The sequence below is a fragment of the Alnus glutinosa genome, chromosome 2 (assembly GCF_958979055.1).
Source record: "Alnus glutinosa chromosome 2, dhAlnGlut1.1, whole genome shotgun sequence".
NCBI lineage: Eukaryota > Viridiplantae > Streptophyta > Magnoliopsida > Fagales > Betulaceae > Alnus > Alnus glutinosa.
This window is the reverse complement of record NC_084887.1, coordinates 32,187,293-32,214,298: the sequence shown is the minus strand read 5'-3', so window position 1 is coordinate 32,214,298 and position 27,006 is coordinate 32,187,293. Positions and strand designations below refer to the sequence as shown.

Sequence of the window (27,006 nt, the reverse complement as noted above, 5' to 3'; positions counted from 1 at the left end):
CAAATCAAAATACTTTTTTTTTTCACTAAAAAAAAAAAATCCTCCTAAAAAATTATCAAATACACCCCCATATGAGCAGAAATAAGCTAAATGACAAAAGATTATCCCTATCAATGGTCCACTGGATTCACTGTCAATTGTCAAATGTCTATTCACTTGGACGCGGTGAACATGCTGATGTATGCTTGAAGGGAAAGCTAGAGTAACTACCGGTGAGTCTCACACAGCCATTTACTTGCATGAAGGAGGCGGCAATAGCTAAGGCCCATAACTTTTATGCAAAATTAGTGGGTTAATGGGTAAGAATGAAGTAATTTAATTAAATAGATCGAATTAATGTTAATTATATAAGTTTATACTTATTACTTATGCTGATTTGACACGTTAACATAAATTGTCACACTTAATTGTTTCTAGAACTGAGATAGAGATTTTGTTTAAATTCAATTGGACGGTGTTATATTTACTTATTTTTTAAAATTGTTACGTGTCGTTTTAGATATAAGAAGCATATATATATTTTAATAGCATATGAGAAGCATGAGCCTTCTTGAAAGATTTCTCCAAATACTTTTAATGATGTTAAGAAAGTATATAGTATATACTTTTCAGTTCTCACGTGCTTATAGAACATAAATTTTGTAGACTGAATTGAAGAAACGCTCCAAAACCTTAGTCCGTAGAATTGGGCTTGTCCAATATCTAAAACGAATTGCAGGCCCAACACTTATAAGGCCCAAATAGAAAAGATTGTAGGAGTCTCAATTTTTGTTTAGCAGTGAGTAATGTTATGAAATCCTATTGAGTATTGATTAGCTGCGTCCTAAGTCTAATTAGCAGTCTCAATAGTCTGAACTGATCAAAATTATTAACAGTTCAAAGCTGCTAACACTAGAAGAGCAATGCTAATAATTGTAATAATAAAAAAAAAGGTTATCAAAATTATTAACAGTTTAAATATGTATGCATTAGTTCATATTATATTTTTGCCTTTTTATTAATTTGTATTTATAATTAACGTAAATGTTTTTTTTTTAATTTTCATATGGCTTTACTTATCGTTTAAAATATTCATTCCTAGTAGCTTCAATAGAGATTATAAATTTAAACCTTATTATTCTTTTCTTTCTTAAAATTAATTATCTAATTCTACATATCATTTTTTTTAACCAAAATAACTATATTAGCAATCTAATTTTTTAATGTTAATACAAGTTTTATTTTTACATAAAAAAGTTGTACTAAAATTAAAAAAAAAAAAAAAAAAAAACTTTAAACTACACAATTAATTCTTTAAGAGCTTTGACACAGTTTTTTTTATTATTATTTTTTTTTATATGAATGATATTTTTTATTTTCTTCGTCGTAAATTTTAGAAGTTACAAGAAAAAATATTTTATTTCAGACAAACAATAAATTATGATTCCTGTAAAGGAATGAGCAAGTTGTTTTGAGATTTGTCGTGTCGAAAATTGGTCGCCGTAAAAAGGTGAAATAATCACTGAATAAATTATTGTCGTAACAACTGGAAAGTTACGTCAAAGACAGCCACTTGCAGTCGCTTCAAAAGGAAAAAGAGCAAACGGCTTTCTGGAATATAGCAAAACGAGGACGTTCCCTTGTGTAACAAGCATTTAACCGCCGACTGTATTGTATTAATTAACTACACCTTTCTATTTCTAGGGGAGGGATTTAGTAATTGGGAAAGAGAACCTCGCATCTCTCTTCCAACCCGACGGTTCTTTCGTGTGTTTTCGAGCTATTTCATGAGGTACACTTCCTATTTTCATGATTTTCATGAGAAAATGCTGAAAAATAATGTGGGTTATTTTTATTATCTCCAATATTTTCGTTGTACATGTTGTAAATCATGGGATGGGCATTTTGGAGTTTCTATTTCTGGAACATTTCCGGATTCTTCATGGAAAATGTTTTGTTGACATATGGGAAATTCTTGATCTGGGTCTTTCAAAATTTCAACTGTTATGGATTTTTGCTAGCCATAGAAACATCTTCACGAGAACAGAATGCCTGAGATGATGTGGTTTCCTTCTTTAGGTCATGGGGGTGCCTTCCAGCTTGTTAGATGGTGTTTTGGATTGTTCGTTTTCTTGAATATCTTCAACTGTTTACAGGGATTCTTATGTTTGTTTATGGAAAGTTTTGTTCTGGGTTTTTGGAGTTTTAATGATAGTTAGTTTGAGAACTTAAAAAAGAATTTACATTCGTTTGAGATATGAAAATGATCTTCTTGTTGGTGTTTTGTGTGTAAGAAGTTTGATTGGGAGGTTTGGTTTTAACTTAATGAAGGATGGGCAGGATTTCTAGGGAGTGTTCACCTATAGTTATATGAGGTCTAGTTGTTACCTTTTTAGTAGGATACTTGGGAAACCTTAGAGTGCTGATTTTCTTATTTGTAAGTAAAACATGGGTCCTATGGGTTTCAAACCCAACACCTTGCCCTCCGCCCTATTCTTATAGGGGGAGGATGTGCCATTTGATCTAAAGCTTATTGGCTTAAGAGTTCTTATTTAGTGCAATTATTTTCTTTTGTTCCGTTTGTCTGCATTTAGCACTTGATCATGCACAACCACCTTAGGTGGGATACCTTACCACATATTAAGATGGCTTTGGGACGGAAAACATTTTCTTTATGTAAAGTGGAGAGGACTTAATTAAGGTAGTGATGATGGTAGTAAAACAAATGTTATGGTGGTGGTGTTGACTTTGATAACATGGTGGCACTGGTGAGGGTGGTGGTACGCTGGCATTTGATGTGGTGAAATCAGAGTATGACAATGGTGGCAGTATGGTGATTATGATGGTGGTGTTGGAAAGTTGGCAGCAGTGGCTCTGTGGGATGGTTGTGGTGGAGGCGATAACATGGTGGTGGTATTTGTGAACTGATGGTGGAACTTGTTTTTTTGCCATTCATGTTTTTACTGAAAGCGTGAAATATGCCTTTCTATATCTGAGATTCTTTTTTTGCATTTCCCATTATTTAGCAAAACAATCTCTTACTGAGGGTTTTTTTTTTCTTCAATAAATTATTTTATTTATTTTATGGGATTTTTTCTTTTTAATGAAAAGAGAAAACTGGAAGCAGCAATGCAATCAGATGAGTCCTAAAAATTTAGAGTACTTTTGTGCATTATTTTCTTAAAATTCAGTTAGGTTACGGTTATTTCCTCTCACAACTTGCTCTAACTTAACTTTTCTTTATTTTCTTGCAGTTGATTTTCCAGGTCTTAAGAGCAGCAGAATAACTGGATGATTGCAATGGAAACAGATGTTGTTTGTGAAGCAAGTGTATCTAGTGATGATGTTGATACCGGTAATCCAGAGGCAGAGTCAAATAAAGTTAACTTACTTGGAGGGATATCTTCTAATGGCGAGGTTATTGGAGAATTAGGAAATGCTGGGGAAGTTCTGACAAGAGTGGAACTGGATTTAGCATGTTCTTCTGAAAAGTTAGTTAACCTAAGTGTTCTTATGATGCATGTGGCGACCAGGGAAAGTGACTTTGAAGCCTTTGCTTCAGAGGAAGAACATATGTTGAGTGATTCTACTGAAAAGGCTTTGGAATTTGATCTCCTATCTGGAATTTTAGATTCAGAGGTGAGAGAACTGGACAAATTCATGGCTGCACTTCAAGCAGATGTTATCACTTCCCGTGGGGTTGTATCCTCATTCAAACACTTGGGAGAAAGTTTCAAGGAAATGGAAGGAAAGTTGCGTGATTCTGAAAAATCTTTGAAGCAGTCACAAGATCAGGTCTCTGAAATTAGGACGCAATCTGCCAAGTTCCAGAGAATCTTGTCATGTTCTATTCGGGATGACAATTGTAAGCTATAGAAAGTAAACCTAGTTTATAGTAACAAATAATCATCTTCATCATGATTAGTAGTATTACCGATTTGTATGCTCATAATATGATAGGTAGCTGTTGAAATACATTGTGTGGGACGGTTCGTTTGTTCTAAAGAAATGTGAAGTTGTAAAAAACTGTGAAAAATGTTTTATTATTATTATTATTATTATTTAATTTGTTAACCTGTTAAATAGCTGAACCACAATAGGAGCTGTTTGTGGCAACTGAGCATCTTCAGATCATTTTCGTAATTCACATGCTTGATTCTGCTCTTCCTAATGAAGATGTGTGACAGATGACAGTTTCTTTTATCTTTTTTTAAATTGTTTTGCTCTTTGATGCAGGCATATGTTACTGCAATATTAGATGAGAACATTTGTTAATTGGTACGCCAGTATCTCACTTTCTAGTGCATGCATGTTGACAGGGAATAGTGATAAAGGTGCGAACTTTCCAGAGGATGACCAATTTTTGAATACATATGCAAAGATAAAGATGCAAACTTCTGAACAGCAAAGACATATCCTGAGGTTGCTTGAAAAATCTTTAGCTAGGGAGATGGATCTTGAGAAGAAGTTGACCGAATCAAAACATAATGAAGAAGAACTGAAACTGAGGCTACATTCTTCAGAACAAGAAGTATTTTACCTAGAGGAAGAAGCAGCAGATGTTTGGGAGAGGTGGTTTCAGGCAAATAATGCATCAGAGGTCCTGATGGGAATTTCAAAGGAACTATTGGGTCGACTACATATTTTTCAGTTCAATTTGAATGGTGCAGTTCAGCGAGAAGCTGAGCTAAGATCAAAGCTTGAATGCTCCACAGACCATTTGAAAGCTAAAGACATTGATATCAACAAGCTCGAGACTAGTGGTGCAGAACACAATAACTTCCTCTTAGCACAGGCAAACAGCTTAAAAGCCGGCTTGAAGGAAGCTGAAAATAAACTAAGTCTTGCCAATACTGAGGCCTTCACTTTGAGGGAGAAGCTGAGTTCACTCGAGAAGCAGCTTAAAGAATCTGAGTTTCAGCTGCTGAATGCAAAGGTCTCTGCAGATGGAAGTCAGGAGCAGCATAACGCTGTATCTTCTGAAATTAGTGAAATGGAAAATTTTATTTTGGATCCGAGAGAAAAAATATCTGAAGCAGAAAGTAGCACTGAAAGTGCCAAAGCCAAGTGTAAATTATTAGTTGAGACCAATATGGATCTTACTGAAGAGCTGGGTCTTATTAAAGACAGTGGTGGTATCTCTGAGAAGGTGAATTTACTTGAGAGGCTGTTGAGGCAATCTGACATTCGGCTACAGCATGCAGTGGCATCTGCTGAAGCTAGTCAGGAGAAGCAAAGCATGTTGTATTCTGTAATTGGGGACATGGAGAATTTGATAAAGGATCTGAAGTTGAAAGTTTCAAAAGCTGAAAGTCGGGCTGATTGTGCTGAGGAGAAGTGTATCGCATTATCTGAATCTAATGAGGAGCTAAATGAGGAGCTGAACTTTTTGAAGGGCAGACTGGATTGCTTGGAGGCATCTCTGTATCAAGCAAAGGAAATGAAAAAGGCAACTGCAAAGGACATTGGTATCCGGACCAAAGTTATTACGGATTTGGTCATGCAACTGGCAATTGAAAGAGAACGCCTTCATAAGCAGGTATTGGCATATTATGATTCGAGTTTTAGTTTAAAAGCTGGTTTTGGCTGTAAACAGTCCCAATTTTACTGTCTCTTTAGTCTTTATCACCTGAATTTAAGTAGCACTTGAAGTTTCTATTTCAACATTAGTATCTACACAACAAAATTAAGCTAAAAATATAAAATTATTCAATAATCAGCAATGACCTACATCAAACTTGGAAATTACTTACTCAAAATTCTGATGAAAGATTATATCTCACAACAGTGTTAGTTTCCATGAATTATCTGTTTGCTTAAATAAGAAATCTCAATTTTTCTTGTTGCAAAAAAGTGGGGCTATAAATAACTTGCAAATTATGCTTTTTAATTATTGCATTGTTAGAATATTTATTAAACGATTAAATACACAGTTTTCCATCAATTTAAGCTTTTGAGATAACTGGTAATTTAAAATTATAAGGGTTTTGAAATGTGATCCTAAGTCTGAACTATGATTTCACACTTTATCTCTCAACTCGGTTGAATATTCCACATGATAGGCCCTTTTATTAAGGAGAAGGCTAGATCCACACGTGAAAGGGAGTGTGAGAATATTATTTGGTTAAATGCATCATTTTTCATCGACCTAAGCTTTTTAAACAACAAATGATTTAACATGCATCAAGGCATGGATTTAGTTTTGTTTGCATATAAAAGATTTAACAAGTCTAAGAGTAAAAACAAATGTAGAATCTTGATTGTCGCAAGTCAACATTTAAATATGAGGGCATGCCAACTGAGCTGCTAAAGATAAAATGGGGTTTTCCTAAACCAGCACAACTTCTGCTGATTTAAATGATATTTGTGTATTATGTGCAGGTATCTTCATTGGCAGTGGAGAACCAAATTTTGGTGGTGAAGTTACAGCAAAACAAGCACCCATCTGTAGCTAGTGGCCAATATAGTGGAGAAAACAGTAAAGGATTCTCATTTTCCAAGCATGACTTGACTGCTGTTACTTGTGCAAGAGAAACTAAGGAAGAGGTAACTGAGTTGTTGGCTGCTGGTTCTGAGGTAGGTGTTCCTGTTTATGTATATACTTCATATGGTGGCTTGCTTTCTTTTAATCGTGCTTGAAATTGCCCTCGTGCTGTCCAGGCATCTTAATTTATAATAGATGTTTGATCTGCTAAAAGCCTTCACACTCATGTAAATGATGGTTAGTTATATCATAACTTGTAAAGGACAGGCATCAAGGTTCTATAGTAGAAAGTAAGGGAGCTGTATCTGCATCCTCTCTGTGTTGGATGCTGGCGCTTCTCAAACACTCTAAGATATGTATCAGAAAATTTCGTAAAACTGGAAAATAAAATTTTTAAATGTGGAAACTTGCGCTGTACTTCTAGACAAGTATTAGATTCATATTGAATATTACTAAGACTACTTTGTATCGAAAACAAATATAATTTTGAGTGGAAACATAGTAAGGAAGCATGTTGTGTTGTGATTATATGTATCATTGACATAAGTATCCCACATCCATATACATGCTTTCTAGAGGTGCACTAACATCTTTTAGGCCAAAGCTGGGTTGGCCCATTGCACGGTGAGACAGTCACCTGGAAGCCATCCAGCAGTTTGAATTGCCTGAAGAGCTCTAAAACCTGGTAAAAATTGGTTCATTCAATGAAAATTGGATGGTTCAAATGGTTTCCCTGCCTAGCATGATGAGATGAGAGAGTTGTTCCAGTATGATTATTTCTAGCTGCATATAGTCCAGGTGATCTTGCCTTTTCTGATGGTATGGTCACCATTTCACTGATTTCTGGTTCTTGTAGTTTCAGAGAGATAGAAGTAGAGACTAGGATGCCACAGCAGTTGCGTTGGGTTTAATTCATTTACGAGCATTGTATGCATGGCAGTAAGTGTCATCAATGAGAGTTTTGATGGATTTACATCAAACTGAGACATGGTGGAATTGCAGGTAAATGTGTGTTGGTGGTTCTTAAAAGTACACGGGCATAGCATATTCTGTTAGTGTTAAAATGTTAATTGGCACCCCACCTTCATAAATTTACCCTCTCCTCTCTCTCTCTCTCTCCCCCCCTCCCCCCCACACCTACCCCCCACAAAAAAAAGAAAAAAAGAAAAAAAAAGGAGGAGAAACTATTAAAATTTGAAAAGAGAGTGGCTTTGTGGCTACCCTTAGTAGAGGAGAGGGGTGGCCGCGCTCCATTGGGGTGGCTATGCAGCCACCTCTCTCTATATTTTTTTTTTAAAGTAATAAGTCAGCCTCCACACCAGAAAAAATAAGAACGAGTTTTCTCAAAATATTCCTATGAGAAGTTGTGGAAAGTTTTTTTTTTTTTTTAAAAGCGTGTTGTGTTTTGTTTTTTGAAAAGAGAATCATTTGTTAACTGTTTTCAGAAAAGTGTGCTTTTTGTTTTTGAAAATGGATAACTTATGAAAAGTTTGAATTTGATATTTCTGGTGCTCTCCTATATTCTTCTCGGATTTCAGTCTGACATGAGGTTTAATGGTATTTGATGTAACCATAAAATGCAACTAAATGGAGAATTGTTTCTGGGTCAAAGGATAAGGCTAACAGATGAAAAATGACTTCTACTTTAGAAAAGTGCAAACCATTTTCTCCCTCACTTAACATTAGGAAAAAAAAAAAAAACTCTCTCACTCTCTATGTCGCTCCAAATTGTTCCACTTTTGCAAAGCGCAATCCGTTTTCTTCTATTACTACCCTTGCCTAGCCGCCTTTGCCTTCGATCTGCCACCATTCATCAAGGTATTGAGATGGTCGGCTGTGTGACAAGTTGTCGTTGTGAGCTGATTAGCTATTCGGTCGTTTTTGGCATGTAAGTTGGGGGTGTGAGGGTGTATGTGCTGATTTGGGTGATTTGGGTTTATGGAGGCTTGGGTCTCAAATGTGTGATGGTGGTTGATGTGGGGTGCAATAATACGTTTGGGACATCAATAGGCCGAGCATGAGTGTTGGTACTGGCCGTGGGATTGGTAGAATGCGGTTTAGAGAGCCAAATAGGATGGATCTGGGTTCTTTGAGTTCAATACTGGATCATCATGTATGGTGCGATTCTGGGTGCGAACAAAGATGGAGCATCATCTGTTGAACTTGTCATTGGGTGTGATGGCATTGGCATTGGTGAATAGCCAAGCATTGTTGTTGATTGGAACTATCAGGTTTGGTGCTAGGCTGGGTGTGTGGGTATGGTGGGGGCATTTTCTGGTTGTGGATTGCTGGTGGTCCTCTTCATTTTATGGATTGTTGTTGAATTTGGTGGGAATGCCCACTGGTGGTTGGGGAGTGGGCACTATAGCTTGTTGTCTAGTCTGACTACCCGAGTTAGCATCATCGACGAGTGGGGATTTAGTAATTTTTTGGTGTGAGCCAAATAGTGGTTCAGGGCCTCAGGCTTTCAACCAAACATCAGAAATTAGTAAGTTTTCCCAGAAATGTTTTCTATTGAAAACATTACTGAGAATATTTCACATTGCAACAAATGCAGCCAAAAAAACATAATTAAGTTGGCAGAAATAGGACTGAAAATTAGGAGCCAAAGGTTCTATGGCCTCTAACCACCCTGCTGTAAACATCTCTTATGCTATTGCTTTTTTTTTTTTTTACTATTTCTAACCTAATAATGAGAACTTACTTGCTTTACTAAACTGGATGCTGAACATTTTTATGTATAATTTAAAATTTTAAATAGATGCAATACATATGGTGTACGTATGGATAAATTTTGAGTAATATTACACACACTCTCATTTCTCTACACACATTTCTCCACACCCTTAGGTGGCTGTGTGGAAAAATAGATGTGGAGAAGAGGGAGTGTGTGTAGCATTACTCATAAATTTTTATTTATGTATGTGTCTTCTATCACTCTAGAAGTGTTCTTGCTTTCAATGATATATTAAAAGATTGATACTCATGCTCTTGCTTTACGAATTGCTCCCACAGCCAATATGTGGATTGCTCACAATTGGTCTGTCACTGTAGAGAAAAAGATTTCTCCACTAATTTGGCAATAGAAAGATATTTAAGTAGTGTACAAAGTCCTATTCCATGAGTGGGGGCACAAATCTTGGATATGTTGGCAAACAAATGGTGCATTTGTGTTATTGTTATGTTTACACTGTGTAGGCCATATTGTTATTAAACCATAGGCCATAATATTGACATGCATTCCTTTTTGCCTTTATATCTTATTTGCCATTTGGAACATGAACCTTTTTCTAAATTGTTGCCTCCCTATTTGTTTGGTTGCAGTTGGACAAGACTAAGAAAAATTTGTCTGTTGGTAAGACTAAAATGGGGTCTGCAGATTCTACGTCAGAGGTCGAGACAGTGAGGAGAATAGATGCAGGAGTCCTGAACTTTAAGCATGTTTTTGTGGCGGTGCTCATCTTGCTGATTTCAGTCGTGGCTTATTATCTACTTCAACAACAAACTTGCCCTTTTTGAAGTTGTTCTAAGACAACAAATTATGTTCTTCTACTGAAATCAGTCTTATATTCTGAAATTCTGTGGGAGATGCAACCTATTGTAACGAAAGCATAAATTTTCATCTGATCCTGCATACACTAGGCGCTGAGGATTACAGGATTTCATTTTATTTTTGGTTGTATAACAAGATAGTAATGAAAGCTGCTTTTTGTAATTATGAAATATACGGAAAGTTGCAATGATCCTAATTTGTAAGTGTATATATTTTACCTGCAATGAAGATAATGTTTTCACATAAATTATTCAGAAAAATTGATTTGAGCTTTTCTGACCCTGGCTTGCCTGCTGCACAAGTTTTCTTCTCCGGTGATGTCCATTAGTTGTTTGAGAGGGTGAATGTTGAGGGGCTGAAAGGTTTTTTCTCGTAGTTGTTTGGCCTTTCAACATGACAATAAGAATTTCCTTGATATGGTTCTGAAAAATATTTAAATCCATTTATAAAAAAAGGGAAAAATAAAATAAAGGAAAACCAAGAAATCAAATTTTAGTGGAAGTGCTTCTGGCGGAAAATTACTATGCATTTGTTGGTTCTCTCGTTTTCAGATTACAAATTGTGAGTTAATGCTTCACAGGCCACTTCAAATTGGGGAGCACGCCTCAGAAATCTGTGCATGCATTTTTAAATATGCTAGATCAGAGCATATGGAAAATTTGGATTTAGCTTAGGTGCTGTAAAAGAAATACAGGAAATTTTTTGTAGTTTTTCAATGGTTCAAATTTAATTTCAAGTTTTTTTTTTTTTTTTTAAATAATTAGTAAAACTATAGTGTTGAATTAAGGGTGTTTTTTTAATTTGAATTAATTTTCTAAGGAACTCTCATTTACAGTGCAAAAGTATAGTTTGTAATGGGCTGCCCCCAACCCCATCTACTTTTCCGGAAGCATTCTCATTTCTCTTCTTCCTCTTGATCTACCTTGATCCATCTCTTCCTTTGTTTTCTCTTAGTTGCTCAGAAGAAAAAAAAGAATGCAAAGTAGCTTTCATTGTCTGGTTTATTTCAATGGATGAACCCAACTGTGTTCAAATTACCACCTTTCTGGTATAATTATTTGTTAAAAAATGGGACCTGAAACTGAAATTCCCTGGTCAGGAAATAATCATACCACATGGCTAGTTTTTCCAAAGACTGGATTCTTCTTATTCCTGTATAATCAATTCATGCCATTCTTTTGTAACTCATTATCTATCATTTCCTAGCTGTATGGTCTTCCCACAAATATATCAACCGACTCCGGATAATCACCGTTTTGCAAGTACCCTGAGATCAAAGAATTCCAAGACACCACATCTCTCTCTGGCATTCTGTCAAAAAACGACTGCGCAATACCCATTTTCTCACATCCTGCATACCCAAAAATCATCGTGTTCCAGGAGACTGTGTCTCGTTGCCCCATTCTATCAAACACATTAGAAGCATATTCCAAACTACGACATTTCACATACATTAGCACCAAACAATTCATAACAAAGACGGTGGGCTGAAACCCAGTAACGAGCATGCGAGCATGGGATTGTTTGCGGGGATTCAGAGCTCGTCGATCCGAGCACTCTTGGAAAATGTGGAAAAAGGTTTTCCACCTTGTGGGTGTTCTTTGGGTTGGCACAAGAGTACAAAATATACAAACCGATAGTTATACATAGGAGTATTTTGGTAATTTCACATTGTGTAAAATTATCCAAATACCCTTACTTAGCTCAATTGGAGAGGATCCTCTTGCCATCCTTATTGCTGTCTTTATGAACCGACTCCAAAGAAAAAAATTATATACGTTGTGTGTTAAAGTGTCTCACATTGTTAAGATTTTCTTTTACTTGGACATTTTATAAGTCATTGTGTCCCCTCCTCGCTCAAGTCGTCTTTTGAGAATATGAATAGGCCTATGAACTTTTCACATGGTATCTTGTGATGATGGGCCTTTTCCTCCCGTTGTTGTCTAAGTGTTTGGTCATTAGTTGCTACGCGTAAGAGAACGTGTTAAAGTGTCCCACATCGCTAAATGAACCATTTTCTCTCGATATGTCTTTTGAGAGTATGAAAGATGAAAAACTAACATTAAGAATTCATAAAAAAAAAAAAAAAAAAAAAAAAAAAAAAAAAAAAAAAAACTAATATTAAGAGTGTATTTTGAGAAGAGTTAACGGCAAGAAAATGAGAAAGAAGAAGCAGAAAAATTGTGGGGGAAAAGGGAATAGAAAGAAAGTGAGTCTGCAGTCTTACTTTGGTTTTTCATGTAAGTCAATGTGTCATGTTTATGGCCGTGGATGTTAAAATTGCTGATCCGACAATTTCTTAGATCTTGATCCGTGTTACAGTGTGTATAATCTCCGATGATCATTCCCTTTTTCTCTGCATTGAATTAACACACAAACATATATATATATATATATATATATATATATATATATATGCAAACTATTTTTTATTTATTTATTTTTAAATAATATTAATGTATCATATAGAACACATGCGGTTTTACGTAATAGACAGTTAAATTTTTGGATGACAAATAGACTAGGTACGAACTGCGTTTATAAGTTTGAAAGAAAAAAGGCAAAATCAGTCAATTTGGTTTATTTGGCTTATAATTAGTTTCGCATGACATCAAAATGAGTTGAGATGTAGGGTTGATAACTTTTTACATAACCCACAAATTCGATACGAATATGACACGAAATTATAAAATTTAAATACATTCAAGTTAAAAGAATTCGGGTTATAAATAGTTCAACCGGCTAATGACACGTTTATAATCATCATTTTATTATAAACGTGTGATACTGATTTAACAAATTCAGTTAGTATGTTACTGACTTAAATATGACATGTATCACAATTTTATTGGCTCTGACGTGTCATACTATTGGAATATATTAAGTCATTGACCATAATTTAATCGAGAATAAATTATTCTTTTGACATCCCTCGTTAGTCTTTATGCTTATTTTAATACCACCACAAAGCTAGTTAAAAATCAGATAGACCGCATGGACCGATCTTATTTGATTTTTTTCCCGTAAGTTATCCTCGTGTATATACTTTTATAAACTAAAGCAAACCATGTGTAAAAAGAAATACTTGACCCTTTTAAACTAAAATAAAAAGAAAGAGAAATGCTACGCTACCCGCCAGGATCCCACTGCAATCCCACCCGTCCTATATGGCATTATTATTTTATTATTTTTGTTTCCTTTTGAGTTTTGAATCCTAAAAAGCTAAAAAGCGTTGGGAGGGGTAATTTTTTTCATTTTCCCTCCCAAAGCGTCTCTCTCTCTCTCTCTTCTCCGGCCGGCCGTTCGTCCTTCACCGGCCCGCATCTCTGTCGCCCGACCTCCTTCTCCGGCAATGTATCCTTCTTCTCCGACAGCATGTTCGTGTCTTCAGCGTTATTCAACTTCCTGGTATTCCTCTCTAGCATTTTTATGCATATACTATGGTGGGTGATTTTGCTTGGTTTTGATCTGGTTTGAGGGGGAAAAATTGGTTTTTTGTTGGTTGGTGTTGGTGATTTTCTTGGTTTTGATTGTTGGTTGGTGTTGGTTAAGGTGCTTGTAAGAACAAAAAAACCTATGCCTAAAATGAGGAGGACCTGCGCTGAAGCGTCGGACCTTCCTGCACTCAAGGCTCTCTTGGCACAACCCCATTTTGTGTTTCCCTTTATCTCTTTCTCTCTCTTACTCAAACTCTTTTGCCTCGGTTGCTGTCAAAGATTCGCTCTCATACCCCCACAAGCATACATCATTCCCCCTTATTAAAGACATATCTAGCCCTAATCTAGATACACGTTCAAATGGTTGTTCTCAAGATAATGATAATTCTAAAGATAAGATTAGTTAGTCTAGTGATAAGATTAGTTGTTCAAATTCATATACTAGATAACTTATAGTTCAGATTTACTTCACAGTGTAACACTTAGATTATAACTCTTAGTCTCTTCTCTTATCACATTGTAATCTCCTAATTCTTTGTAACTACTTCTCTATAAATACAAGAGCCTTAAACCAATATTTAGTAAGGCAGGATAAAGCATAAACACAAGTCTTTAGATTTTATACCCCTATTTGAGATACTTCTTTTCTTGGAGATCAGGAACTTGGTTGCATTCAGAAATTTTGGTCCCCACACTTGGGTGTATTTCTTTCCATTTTTGGGGAGATTTCCTTGATTGCAGATTGTGGTGTTCTATTTTTTTTTTTTTTTTTTAATAGTTAAAGTTTATGATTTTGTTGGCTTTTCATTGTGTAGCTCTAGAGATTGATGGGCTTGTTTGGCAAAGACATATACAGAATAGAGTAGTGGGTTGTTAGTTTTGAAATTAGTAAAAAGTGATGATGTGATATAAAATAAAAAGAATTTGTTAAAAAAGTGATTTTTTTTGTATTGTAGTGAATTTTTTTATTTGAATAGTAATAAAAAATTATTGATGTGATATAAAAAGTGAAAAAAGTTAGAATGTTTTGATGTTGATTGGTGGTAGAAAATATAAAAAAGTGAATTTTTTTTTACATAAACAGTAACAACATTATGATGTTCTGTTCCGTAACCTATCAAACAAGCCCGATGTTTTTTACTTGCAAAAATTTTGAGTTTTTTTTTTTTTTTTTTTTTTTTTTTTTTTTTTTTAGTTTCAAACGTTTTTGTGGGTTTTCATAACCCAACTCATTTAATCAAACATGTAAAACTCCTAAACCTTAACCTCTTAGATTCCCTTTCAAAAAAAAAAAAAAACCTCTTAGATTCACAAATCGCATAAAAAATTGCCTACATGCTACCCACAGGAATTACAACCCCGCCACTTCCACGATTCCTTAAATCCAAATGTAAAGTTTTTAGAAAACAAATGGGTTCTAAAATGAAATCACTTAAAATCATACATCAACCACTGTAATTTTCGAACGGCCTTCCATTTCTCATCATTTGTAAAACTCAAAGTCAGTATCGGGCTTCTTCACATTGGTTTTGTAAGTCCTTTGGTAGTATCACATATCTATTTTTGCGAACTGCATGAATTCTTGCCTCTGTTTAAATGAGCTAGGCATTCAAGAACTTTGTTTTTCCATTTATAGTCATCGTTGTTAGAGGATGGTGTTTGTTAGAGTAAGACTACCTTGGACCATTGTTGCCGTAAAATCCTCTAGAAATTTGTGACTGAAGTAGTTAGTGCACTAGCTCGTATGCATTACCATTTTTATAGAAATTAAGGGGATTAATTGACATGTGAAATTAAACCACTACTTTTGCCTTAGAGAACTATGTGGGTTAGTAGGTTAAATTGCATGGTTTTTTTTTTTTTTTTTTTTTGTAAAGCAAATTTCATAGAACATTTTTGTAAGGATCAGAAATTCAAGCTTGCATACTGACTTATTTAGCATCTCTTGATCCGATTTTGTTTTTTTTTCCTGAATTAATGATGTCATGTATTATGTTTCATTATTGGAACTTACATCTTCTCTCAATACATATTTGAGAATTTCTCTCTAAAATAAATACATATTTTAGAATTAATTATGAAGAACAAGCATCACCTCAGCTATAACAGCTATAAAATATTAAAATATTTTAATCATTGGACCTGCCCATTTGCTGCATAGTTTATGTACTTTGTTTGGAGTAATATGGAGTCCATAATTTATTTACTTTTGCCACTGAGATACTTGAAGAATCAAATCATCTTAATCATCTATAATAAACTTGTTATTTTCAATATACCCTGCTATCCATCACAATGCTAGTACTACCTGATATTCACAAATTATGTTTTGGTTCCTAGATTAGTTTATTACAATTGCCTTCCCCCCCCCCCCCCCCCCCCCTTTTACATATGTTAATGTTGCTTGGGAAATAACACCAAATAACATAATTATGGTTTCGGCCATCGGAAATGATGGACCGCGTTATGGCACTTTTAACAATCTAGCAGACCAAAGTGATGGCAGCCGTGTTGGTGGCATTGACTACAGTGACCACATAGCCTCATTTCTTCACGTGGCATGAGTATTTGGGACATTCAATATATTGATAAACATTCAATATCATTTCATTTGTATTGATAAACATACGTGGCAAGGACCATGGCCATAAATATAATAGCAGCTAAAGCGAAAGTGACACCCCCAGTCCATGTCTAGATGATGAACCAAAGTTGTAGCTTATTTGAGTCCAAACCATCTTTTAGAGATATTGGAATTTCTACAAAATTGATGGGAAAGTTCTAGGCTGGTGGCATCCTCGGCTGAGCCCCTAATTGGCATAACCAATGGCTTGCACGGGTGAGTGCATCTAAGGAACCTGCACTGGTCTTACTCAAGTGGTGTATAGCACAAAAGACCTTTTCTGTGTTACCTTAAAGACATCCAAACAAGAAAAGTAGAACCATATAAGAAATTTTTGGAAGCATATCATGATTTGGGTCATGCAGATAGATCACAGAGAATTTGTAAATTTTAAAACACAGACAAAAAAAGAGCTTTAAGCAAATTACTCCAAGGCAGAGTTCTACACAGGAGAACACATTTATTATATTATGATGTGCAAAGAGCCAAAGAGGTAATCAAGTTTGCAAATTGTAGAAGTAGAGACTATTATGAAAAACTAACATCAAGTAACTTGCCTTCTCTCCCTAAAAATCGTGATGAATAACAAGGCCAGCCATTTTTCCTTCAATGTTGTTCACATTCCAAGCTGAAGCATCTCACAATGACTAATTATGAACTTAAAGCCAAACCAAAAGATAAATATTACAATGATCCTTTTCATACATTAAACAATTTTAGATAATCATACCTATACAAAAAAGCTTAAAATCAGAAAAGTCCACATTGAGCAACTTCCATTCAATTTGAATAACTATAAATGAAGGTGAACCTATTATATCAATTTGAATAACTAGAAATGAAGGTGAACTACAACTTACATCTAGAAGTAGATCAAAATCAGTACTATACACACTGAAAACACCTAGAGAAAGATCCTTCACAATTCAAGCCTATTCCATCCCACGCAAGATTATAACTACATTGACACTGCTACATCGAAGATCCACAAGGCGGTGATAGGAAGGGGCACTACAACAGGGCCCTAGATTTCATCTCATAGAGATTCCGGACCTGCTGAAAATAACTATAGTAAGAAATGACTTCAAATGTTTAAAAGAACTGCAACAACTTGGCATAAAATTGAGGTTGATAATAAGAAAAAATCTGAAGCAAAAATCAAGTATTGTTTTTAAAAACAAAGTTCCGACAAGTCCCTATACAACCATACACTTCGTTCAACCAGCAACTGAAAACAACCATATAAACAAAAATCAGGCAACTTGCAGTAATATGCATCCATCAGTTGTCTTTTCCAATCTTCTGCAGAAATTTATTTAAACTGCAGAAATCATTGATTCTCATCAACAATTTATTTAGTCCTGCTGTTTGTCAAAATTTAAACTAAGTAAAAGTTGATTTTTTTTTTCTTTGTTTAAGCACGGGTCCTTGCAAGCACCCTAACCAACACCATCCAACAATCAGAACCAAGAAAATCACCAACACGAACCAATAAAAAACCGATTTTTCCCCCTCAAACCGGATCAAAACCAAGCAAAATCACCCACCACAGTATACCCATAAAAATGCTAGAGAGAGAATACCAGGAAGTTGAATAACGCCGGAGACACGAAACACGAACACGTTGCCGAAGAAGAAGAACGGGCGATAGAGATGCGGGCCGGTGGAGATGGCGCCGGTGAAGGACGAACGGCCAGCCGGAGAAGAGAGAGAGAGAGAGACGCGTTGGGAGGGAAAATGACAAAAATTACCCCTCCCAACGCGTTTAGCCTTTTAGGATTCAAAACTCAAAAAGAAAAAAGAAAAATAATAATAATGCCACGTAAGACGGGTGGGATGGCAGTGGAATCCTGGTGGGTAAGCGTAGCATTTCTCAAAAAAGAAAAGATGGGAATGGGCCCATTCAGTCAAATCTTCTTGAAATTTCCAGGAACTTGCGTCGTCTTTCTTTGTTCCTTCCGTAGTCAATGCTAAACAAAAAGTTGAAGGTGCAAAGAAACCTCCTCTGAGTCCTCTGCCCTGACGATTTCTTTACAATCGTCAGGGAACCATTCAAGAAACCTCCTATGCACTTTCTTGCCATACATACTCTCGATCTGATCTGGGTACTATAAATACGACATTGATGCTATATAACACATGTCATCAATGGAAGGCAAAGTTTGCAGCGTGCCGGATCAGGCGGCGGACAGCAACAGGGAAAGGGTCCGGCCGTCAATCCATAAACTTGTACGGGACTGGTACGATGAAATTGTATACACCATCTCTACCTTTGTAGCGGTGTTCTTCTTGCAGTTACCTATGGAAGACATAGATGGCAACCCTGCTCCCACCATTATCTTTAAGGGCCAACCCTACACTTTCCACGCCTTCCTTGTGAGCGTCGCGGGGACTTGTTGTGGCTTCAATTGTTGCATGTATTTCCGCGACAGGAATCCCAAGGCCGCCAGGATTTTCCGACGTTTAGGCTCCGGGGCCATGCTGGCGTCAGTGGTTGTTTTCTTATGGGCTGCTGCTCCTGCCGTCTTCACATGGTTGGCTTCCCTTGTTTGTTAGGCGTGGTATGACGGGTTGTTTCTGGGTTCTGGCAAACTCTGTTGGCAATGGGTACCCAGTACTTTGGGCATTTGGATCCTCTCCGTTGGATTCTCTCCGGTTAGTGTATTTTTAGGGGCATAGTTGTCCTTTCATATTTTTATAGAATATGAAAAGACAATTATACCCTTAAAAATCCACTAACTGAAGAGACTTTGGTCTCTACCTTATTTTACTACTTGTTAAAGGTTAGAGGATGTATTGCAGAATAATGTGTTTCAGAGAGCCTGTTTTTTTTTTTTTTTTTCTTTTTTTTTGTGTGTGTGTGATTTGAAAAAGTGTTTTGATGTAAAATAATAAAGATAAATACTAGTTTTTTATGTTTCGAATAGTGTTATTTATTTTGTGATTTGAATTGTTTGTTAATTTTTTTAATTTGAGAAGAAAAAACAAAAAGTTATTTATGACAAACATGGCTTCTGGGTTATGATGGTAGAGATATATAATGGATACATAATGTGAAAGAGAATGAGCGAAGTAGAAAGAGAATGAAACTGATGAAGACCGTCATAGTTACATCTTGACTATTAAAGAATATGATTAAAACTGTATTACAATGATTAATACTTATAGATTGATTAGAAGTGGGGAACAACAAAACCTTAGACTAAAAATGAAATAGAATTAATTGACCTACAAGAAAATAAAACAAAGGCATAATGTAGAGAATATTTTAAATATTCTAACATCTTTCACAAACTCAAGAACCTTGAGTTTGAAAAAGAAAGTGAATTGTTTGTTTCTTTTAATGAAATTGGATATGGTGCAAACAACACTAAAATTTGAGCGTAAGCTCGGCCTTCGACATCGTCGATGAAGCTGATGATAATTCTATTTGGCGAGGGAGCAAATATGCATGTGAGCTCAAATGAGAAAAGATCTAATGTGATGCAAAGAAAAAAAATGAAGTGAGATTGTGGAAGGCTGCCAGTCAATGATCAGTGGATAACAGCATATAGACTGCTAGAGGAGGCTATTGGCGACAGTTATAAGAGGAGGCGGCTGGTGGCAGTGGTAGGAGGAGGCTACCAGAGACGTTTGATGACGACGTCTAGCGGGCAGCGGCTGCCAGCAGATAGGCCTTGGTCAGCCGATCGAGCCGTCGACTTGGGCCTTTGACCAGTTTTGGGCCCAGTGGAAAGTGGGCCGAAACAGCCTAAACCTGGTGGATCAAGTTGTTGATTGGGCTAGTTTGGCTTGAAACTCAGTGGATTGGGTTACAGATCCGGTCAATCGATTAGTTTTATTGGAGAGAACCTAAACCTACTCCAAATCAAGGGCTCGCAAATAAACTTCTCCCTAAATTAGTTTTTTATTTTTTTGAACAATCTCCAGAACCTTCATTGTTGAAAAAGAAATCCCATAGGGGATTACAACAAGGCCAGAGCTAGAACAAATACAAAAACATAGAAGGTGAGAAACTGCCCGAAGGCTACATCAATGCCCATAGGCCAATGTAGTGAATAGAGAATTAGAGATGGAGAAACTCCATCTACTAAGTCATAAAGGATCTTAGCTTGAAGCAGCTACCAAAAGGTAGACTGTGAACAAAAATATAAGAATGTACAAATACAATCAAAAAACATTATAAATCCAGCACCAGGAGAATCGCCACTGGAGCTCAGCGGGTGTAGAACACGCTCCTACTCCGAGAGCCCTTCCAGCATCAAACGACCTCCAGAAGCCCAGAACGACACTAAACGAGGCCAGATATGCAAGCTATGACCCTCACGCGCTAGCCCAGGGAGGACACTCCCCGACGCATTATGGCCATGCGTCGTGCAAGAACGAGCTACACAACCTCGTCGAGTGACGACCGTGACTGGAGGAGGCCGACGACCACTAAAGAAAATATCCTGTCGATGAACACCCAGTCGAGGCTTAAAGATCTAGCAATAAAAATTAAAAAAACTCTACTAGAGACTCACTGACATCTGCCATTCCCACAGGCCTTTCTATTTGCACCAAAACAACATAAAACAAAGACAAAACAACATATAAACACCAACCTCACCGAGTCAAGCATCAGGAGGGACCAAAAGCTCTACAACCCTAAGATTGGGAGAATAAAACCATCCACCACTAGAGACTAGTGGGATGACAAAAGCCACCCTAGCCCTCAAGACCAGCACCAGGAGGGGGAGACGTCAAACCTCCCCCCCCCCCCCCCCCCCCCACGAGCAAAGTTCAAGATTTTCTCTTCCCATCCCTATAACCTTTCAGACGTTCTCTCAAAAAACGAGAACCTACTTATTTTCTCCCTAAATTAGTTTTATTCATAAACTTAATTTAAAAAAATAGACTTACAACCTTTAAAAGTAATCAAAGACTCTTTAAAATTCATGATTCAAAGACTACATATAAAACAATTTATAATTAAAAACTTCTATTTATAGCTCAAATAATTGATATACATATATGAAGACGAATGGAATCAAGTCCTCAGCATAGAAGGACAATAACTGGAGGTCTCCAAGGGATAGCTCAATCGGCTGGAGATCACGCCTCATGAAACGGAGGTCACTAGTTCGAATTCCCTTTCTCCCTCTTGTGTGAACATATCAAAAAGAAAAAAGAAAAAAGAAAAAAGAAAAAGAACAATAACTGCGTGACAAATTTCTTTTACAAATCAACTTTTAAAACTATTATATATTCATTGCAGAAATACATTTTTTTTTTTTTTAATACAATGTTTTTTTAACAATTTTTTTAATAGCTTAAAAAATATATGTTGTTATTTGTAAGAATTTTCTACTTATAATAAGTTGGTAGGAAATTTGTATCCGTAGCGCCACCTAAACAATAAACACTCCAAATTCCAACCCGCCATCAGCCATCAGCCTTCCCAAATTCCAAATATCCAAAAAGTGTGAACCATGTCTCAGCTCAACCAACACACCCTACCGGAAACCGACCCCAATCCACTCCACCCGCATATCCACACCCAATCCCTGGATTCCCACACCCACCGGCGCTCCAATTTTCACGACAACTTGGGCCTCGATCCCTTCGCCGCCGACTCCGACCAGTTTTCCGACTCTGGCTCTGGTTCCGACCGCGACGTGGACCGGTTGGTCGCCGTCCTCTTGGAGCGCCTTTCCGATGACGATTTACTCGCCTTCCACGTTGATACGTTTCCGGGTACGGATTTCAATTCTGAGAACACTTTTCGCTTCTGCTTGGAGGAGGTGGAGCGGAGGATTGGGTTTGCGGGTTTGGAATGGGAGGAAGTGGAGAAAATAGAGGTAGGAAACCTTGAGCGTGATTATTATTCTGATTTTGATTCGTTTCTAGCAGGTCTTCTGGATGAATACGGCGTGATTGGGCCCGAGAACGGCGACGTTTTGGGGCGGTTCGCGGAGAACCAGAGGCGTAGCCGCCCGGCGGCGAAGAGGGTTGTGGAAAGTCTTCCTTGCGTGGAGTTAACGGTGGAGGAATTGGGTCGAAGCACTGCGGTTTGTGCGGTTTGCAAGGATGAGATTGTGGTGGAGGAGAAGGTGAGGAGACTTCCTTGTGCTCACTATTATCACGGGGACTGCATTGTGCCCTGGTTGAGTATAAGGAATACGTGCCCCCTTTGCCGGTACGAGTTGCCAACTGAAGAGCCCTAGTTATGAGAGAATTGGTGGTGGTGGCCTCGAGGGGCAGGGCTTGCAGGTAAGCTACCATTTCGATGAATATATCTTGTTTGTTATTATGTGTAAATACTTTTTTTTTTGGTTTTGTTTTGGGATATAGTCTTGAATGAAGCTTGTAATAGTTTTGTTGCACTTGCATTTTGCATAGCTCTTTATGTGTTACTAGAAATATGCTCTTTGGGATTGTCATGGAAATGAATTGCCTTTTTAAAGTTTATTCAAGTTTTAGTGGTGCTTATTGGCTGAAATTTGTGTATACATCGTAATTGATTGTGGTCATTGAAAGAGATGTTCAATTTGTGTGACCTTCTGCATTGGTGTACCCGTCTGGCTGTCTTCCTAGTATCACGGTGAGTAAAAGATATAGTTAGTGCTAAATTTAACGGATTCAAGGGGTGGAGTGGACATTAATGTGCACTAGTATATTATTTTTAAGAGATTAGTGGGGTGGACGTTGTAAACTAAACTCAAGTTTTGAAACTAAGTAATAGTTATAAGGGACCTTTTGATCAGGTCCTTAGCGAGAAGAGTGTTGATTGCAAAAATTCATAGTTATAAGGGACATTGCTAATGACCCCATAGTTGCAACTAACCCTAATTTTGAAAATAATATGAAGAAATTGAAAAGATAAGCATTTTGATATCGAACAGACTCAACATGAACATAAACTATAATTTGGCCAAGAATCTGATTCCTTGTTTTTGAACTCCAGATGGAAGTTCTGCCTCTATTATGAATTCCATATCTTGTTAAATTCCCCTTAGGCAATTTTGGTTGGTAAGAACTCATGTGATTCTTATCAAGATTTATAGGGTCACTTGACTCAAGAACTTTGACGAAATCCATTTTTCCCTTTCCTTCATTACTTTTGATGCTAGACATAATTGACCTTTGAATGAACAAAGCTCTTGCTTCCCGGAGCAGGCTGTTCTTATCAAATCTTTCACTTTATCTTGGCAATCTTTTGTACTACTTTGGTCCTTTTGTTTGCCCCTCTTTCCCATTTTGGGATGTCCCAGAATTGATATTAACTTTCCAAAGTAATACTTCCAAGTATTTGATTTTCCTAAGTTACATTTATTATGATGCACCCCAAATAAAAGAAGAATAGCTTTTGGAAATAATGACTTTTTATTTCCACGTGAAAGTAATGATTGATGTTCACTTATTTGCAAAGATAGACAAACAAAAGGGACGGTAAAGTAAAATAAAAATTCTTGGCGGCTTGTTGAAGAAACTTTGAAGATGCTGAAATCATAATTTTCAATATTTATTTCTAATAGGAAAGAGCTTAGGCGATGGTTGCTGTACTTCACCTTTTAAAAAGGTAGATCTCTTTGTAAGTAAACTATAATCTTTCGTTTCCATGAAGATCAAATTGATTGTTAATCAGATCTTGGAAGTTAAATTTGTTAGCTTTGCTGTCTGAGCTCCTATGGCGTAATTCACTGTTGAAATGAGTTAAAAGGGAAATTACCATAGCCACTTTTTTTTTTTGTTATGTCTAGATGCTAGGCATAGCTTACCAAGTAACCTTCCACGTTGTTTGTGAATTTCCAACCTATATTATAGACCCCTTTCATTGTTAGTTCTATACATGCAATTCACTTAAACTACTTTAATAATCTTTTTAAGATCAGTAGGGACACTGGATTTGGCACCTGGTTGTGATTTTATGAGTTATGGTTATGATTTTTCGGTTGTTGCCTATGCTCTATGGCCTTATACAATTCCTTTATAACCTAATATTCAATGATTCTAATTAGGAAAAAAAAAATTCAATGATTCTCAAGTAGACTCATGATGCAGGGAGTAGGAAAATTAGATCTTGTAAAGGAGAAGTAAAACAATCTTAAATTCGTTGATTCATGAACGAATATTGGAAGCAAAACCCTTTTTAAACTTGCCGATTCACTCAAAATACCATGAATAAAGGCAAGGCATCAACAATTGGTTGGTTCTTCAAGGATACCAAAAAGTTGGAAGAACAATTGAAATTCCCCTTTAAAAATTGAGTGATGCTACTCTTCAAACCATTTCACACTTGCTGACGTGACGTGTTTTAAGTGATTTTCTTTATGTTTTTTTTTTTTTAAGTGGTTGATATATTTAAAATACGTTATGTCAGCTGGTGTGAAGAGTAGCATTGTTCTTAAAATTATTTTATTAACCCAAGCCAATTAACTGTCTTCATTTAAATCCACAACTAATTTTTATAGAAAACTCGTAGAAACCCTAAATAACATAAAGTACAATAATACCCTTATGCTAAAACATTAAAACACAAAAATAACCCTTAAAACGAGCAAAACACATAAAATAAACTCTAGTAGTCATTATATGAAGTGATCCCTACGGCTATTTATTTTAATTTCTTTTTATTGTGAACAGACACGTAATTTTCATGATGTGTTTTGCATCAACTCAAATAGGGAACTGTTACATTTCTCTTTGCCTTCATATTAGTAATGCTTGACAAAGTTACAAATTTTTGATGCCTTTAAACAGAAGATCCGAATTTGTAGAAATTTGTTTGCGCATATCTATTTATAAAAGGAAGGAAGGAGTAGTTGAAAATGGTTTTTATTTAATAACAAAGTTGTTATCAATAACTTTGTATGAGCAATAATATCTACTCGTTTATTTTTTATTTTTTTTAAAAAATCATTTTAGAATAACACAAGTACTTTGGTGAGTCTTTTAAAACTGATGTCATCTATGTTATTTTAGTAAATCTCTTATTCAATACCTATAATGCACAAAAAGTATTATACACTTTTGGGCGCCACTCGACAGCCAAGAAAGCTATTTTCTATGTTTTTTGACCAAACATGTAGACTCGCCGGTCCTTGTACTTGTTTTTCTTGTTTGGGTTAGAGGTTGCAATTGGGTTTGAATTATTTATTGTGGTGATTGGAGTTGGATTGGTTGAATTTCCTGAGTTTGGTTTGTGAAAATTGTGGTGTTAATTGTTTGAGCTTTTGGCTAAGGATTCCAGGGTTTCAGGTTTTGGGTTGTTTAGGATGGAGGGATGGGATAATGATTTTCTGCGCAACTGGAATGAAAAATGCTTTCAAGATCGTTTTCAGGGTTTCATCCATACAGCAGAAATTTATAACTTGTGTTTACGGTCGAAACAAATACAGTTTAAAAGTAGAATGACATGTTCAAATATGAATGAAATTTCAATATGCTTGTATTGTTCATGTACTTTCTACAAGATTTTCTGTTGATTTTCAGTGTTTTTTTTTTTTTTTTTTTTAATTTTTTTTTTTTTAAAATCTAAGTATTAAATATATACGTGATTTGACGATGTGATATGTGCACAATTACTATATTTGGTCAACTCGTTTGTTCTCTTACAAGTCACTGCCATTAGTTGGCTTTGAGCCTTTCACATGTGGTACATTCGCAGGCAAAGGCTCTATTTAAAAACTCTTCGTATGACTTAAAGAAGCCATCTGTTGATTCATTTGAAGATTTTTTTTTCTTTGTTCCCCCTCCTTCCCATTTTCTTGGATACTTTTTTATTTTTTACACTGAAAATGTCAAGAAAATCTAACTTATCAAAAAAAAAAAAAATGTCAAGAAAATCTGTTTCTTCTAGGCAGTTAATCAGTCAAAGTTTCATGCACTTAAGTATTCCAAAAATTGAGAAATGATTTATTTACTTCTCTTGTCATTCTCTCGTCTTCCTACTTTTCAAAATTACGATCGGATTTGTGGGACTTATGTTATCTAACATATGGACCCACAAATGCAATGATGATTTTAAAAAATGACGATTATCAGTCAAAGTTTCCTGCACTTAAGTACTCAAAAAATTGAGAAATGATTCATTTATTTCTCTTATCCTTCTCTCGTCTTCCTACTTTTCAAAATTATGATTGGATCTGTGGGACTTATGTTATCTAACATATAGACCCCGCAGATCTAATGGTGATTTTAACAAGTAGGAGGATGAGAGAAGGGTAAGGGGAGAATGTATAACATGTCTTTCAAATTTCTTTTTGGGTCGTACAATTTTTTTCGGGGTCGAGCATACAATCTTAAGCTAAGCAGAATTGTCAGACGTGAAATAGGATTGTGGCATTCAGACATCGTGATTGGCATGAAACTGGATATGTATCAGTTGCTAAAATCTATTTTATGTATATATATTTTGTTTCCCTAAGCAAGTATATAGAGAAAAATGGAGTTGGAAAGGTACGTCAAACAAAAAATATAGGTGGACCAACAAATACCCCAAAAACAATCGGTACAGCGCAAATAGATTCTAAAAACTATTGGGAATGGGTCAAAAGATTGATCTGCCTTATTTAAATCTTGACTTATTGGCCAAGAAAAAGGCTGCCATAATCGGTGGTTTGATGCAGCAGTCCAAAGTTACAACTTCCTGTAAGTACACCAACAAGAGAACTTGGAAACCACAGGAGGGGAGAACACATTAGAAATAGCTGGATCGGAGCTGCTTGAGCAAAGCATTACTGCAATGTTCGATGAGAGAAGTACCCGATGATGAAGGCGTAGGGGACATTGCAACATGGTTTGCAACAAGATATGGGAGTTTTCATAGACAAAGAGAGGGCACCAACTTTGGAGATCCAGAGAAGAAATAAAAAGAAAGTTGTAGATGTGGCGTGTGCCAAAAACGAAGCTGTTGGGGCATGGCGCATGCAATACACGTGCTTGGGTG

The 27,006-nt window shown here is 36.2% G+C and overlaps 2 protein-coding genes and 1 long non-coding RNA gene across 7 annotated transcripts; 2 read left to right on the top strand and 1 right to left on the bottom strand.

The window, feature by feature from the left end:
- The first annotated feature begins 1,623 nt into the window (after window positions 1-1,623).
- LOC133859513 (WPP domain-interacting tail-anchored protein 1) lies at window positions 1,624-10,263 on the top strand. The gene is made up of 5 exons (XM_062294931.1): window positions 1,624-1,771; window positions 3,234-3,844; window positions 4,299-5,518; window positions 6,361-6,555; window positions 9,788-10,263. The coding sequence occupies exons 2-5, from the start codon at window positions 3,271-3,273 to the stop codon at window positions 9,980-9,982; spliced, it is 2,184 nt and encodes a 727-aa protein (XP_062150915.1). The 5' UTR covers window positions 1,624-1,771; window positions 3,234-3,270; the 3' UTR covers window positions 9,983-10,263.
- Window positions 10,264-16,758: 6,495 nt separating this feature from the next.
- LOC133859512 (uncharacterized) lies at window positions 16,759-19,010 on the bottom strand. Of its 2 annotated transcripts, none has more exons than XR_009898765.1 (2): window positions 17,660-19,010; window positions 16,759-17,132 (listed from the first exon to the last, which is right to left on the bottom strand). It is a non-coding gene; the product is annotated as an uncharacterized LOC133859512 (long non-coding RNA). The 2 variants fall into 2 exon arrangements; XR_009898764.1 differs by having other exon boundaries at window positions 16,759-17,129.
- A 2,432-nt stretch (window positions 19,011-21,442) lies between these two features.
- On the top strand, window positions 21,443-25,516 carry LOC133859510 (E3 ubiquitin-protein ligase RING1-like). Of its 4 annotated transcripts, none has more exons than XM_062294930.1 (3): window positions 21,443-21,812; window positions 21,969-22,328; window positions 25,317-25,516. In XM_062294930.1, exons 1-2 carry the CDS (start codon window positions 21,548-21,550, stop codon window positions 22,280-22,282), a joined length of 579 nt encoding a protein of 192 aa, XP_062150914.1. In that variant the 5' UTR covers window positions 21,443-21,547; the 3' UTR covers window positions 22,283-22,328; window positions 25,317-25,516. The 4 variants fall into 4 exon arrangements, with proteins under 4 accessions (XP_062150914.1, XP_062150912.1, XP_062150913.1 ...); XM_062294928.1 differs by having other exon boundaries at window positions 25,309-25,516; XM_062294929.1 differs by having other exon boundaries at window positions 25,301-25,516.
- The last annotated feature ends 1,490 nt before the right edge of the window (window positions 25,517-27,006 follow it).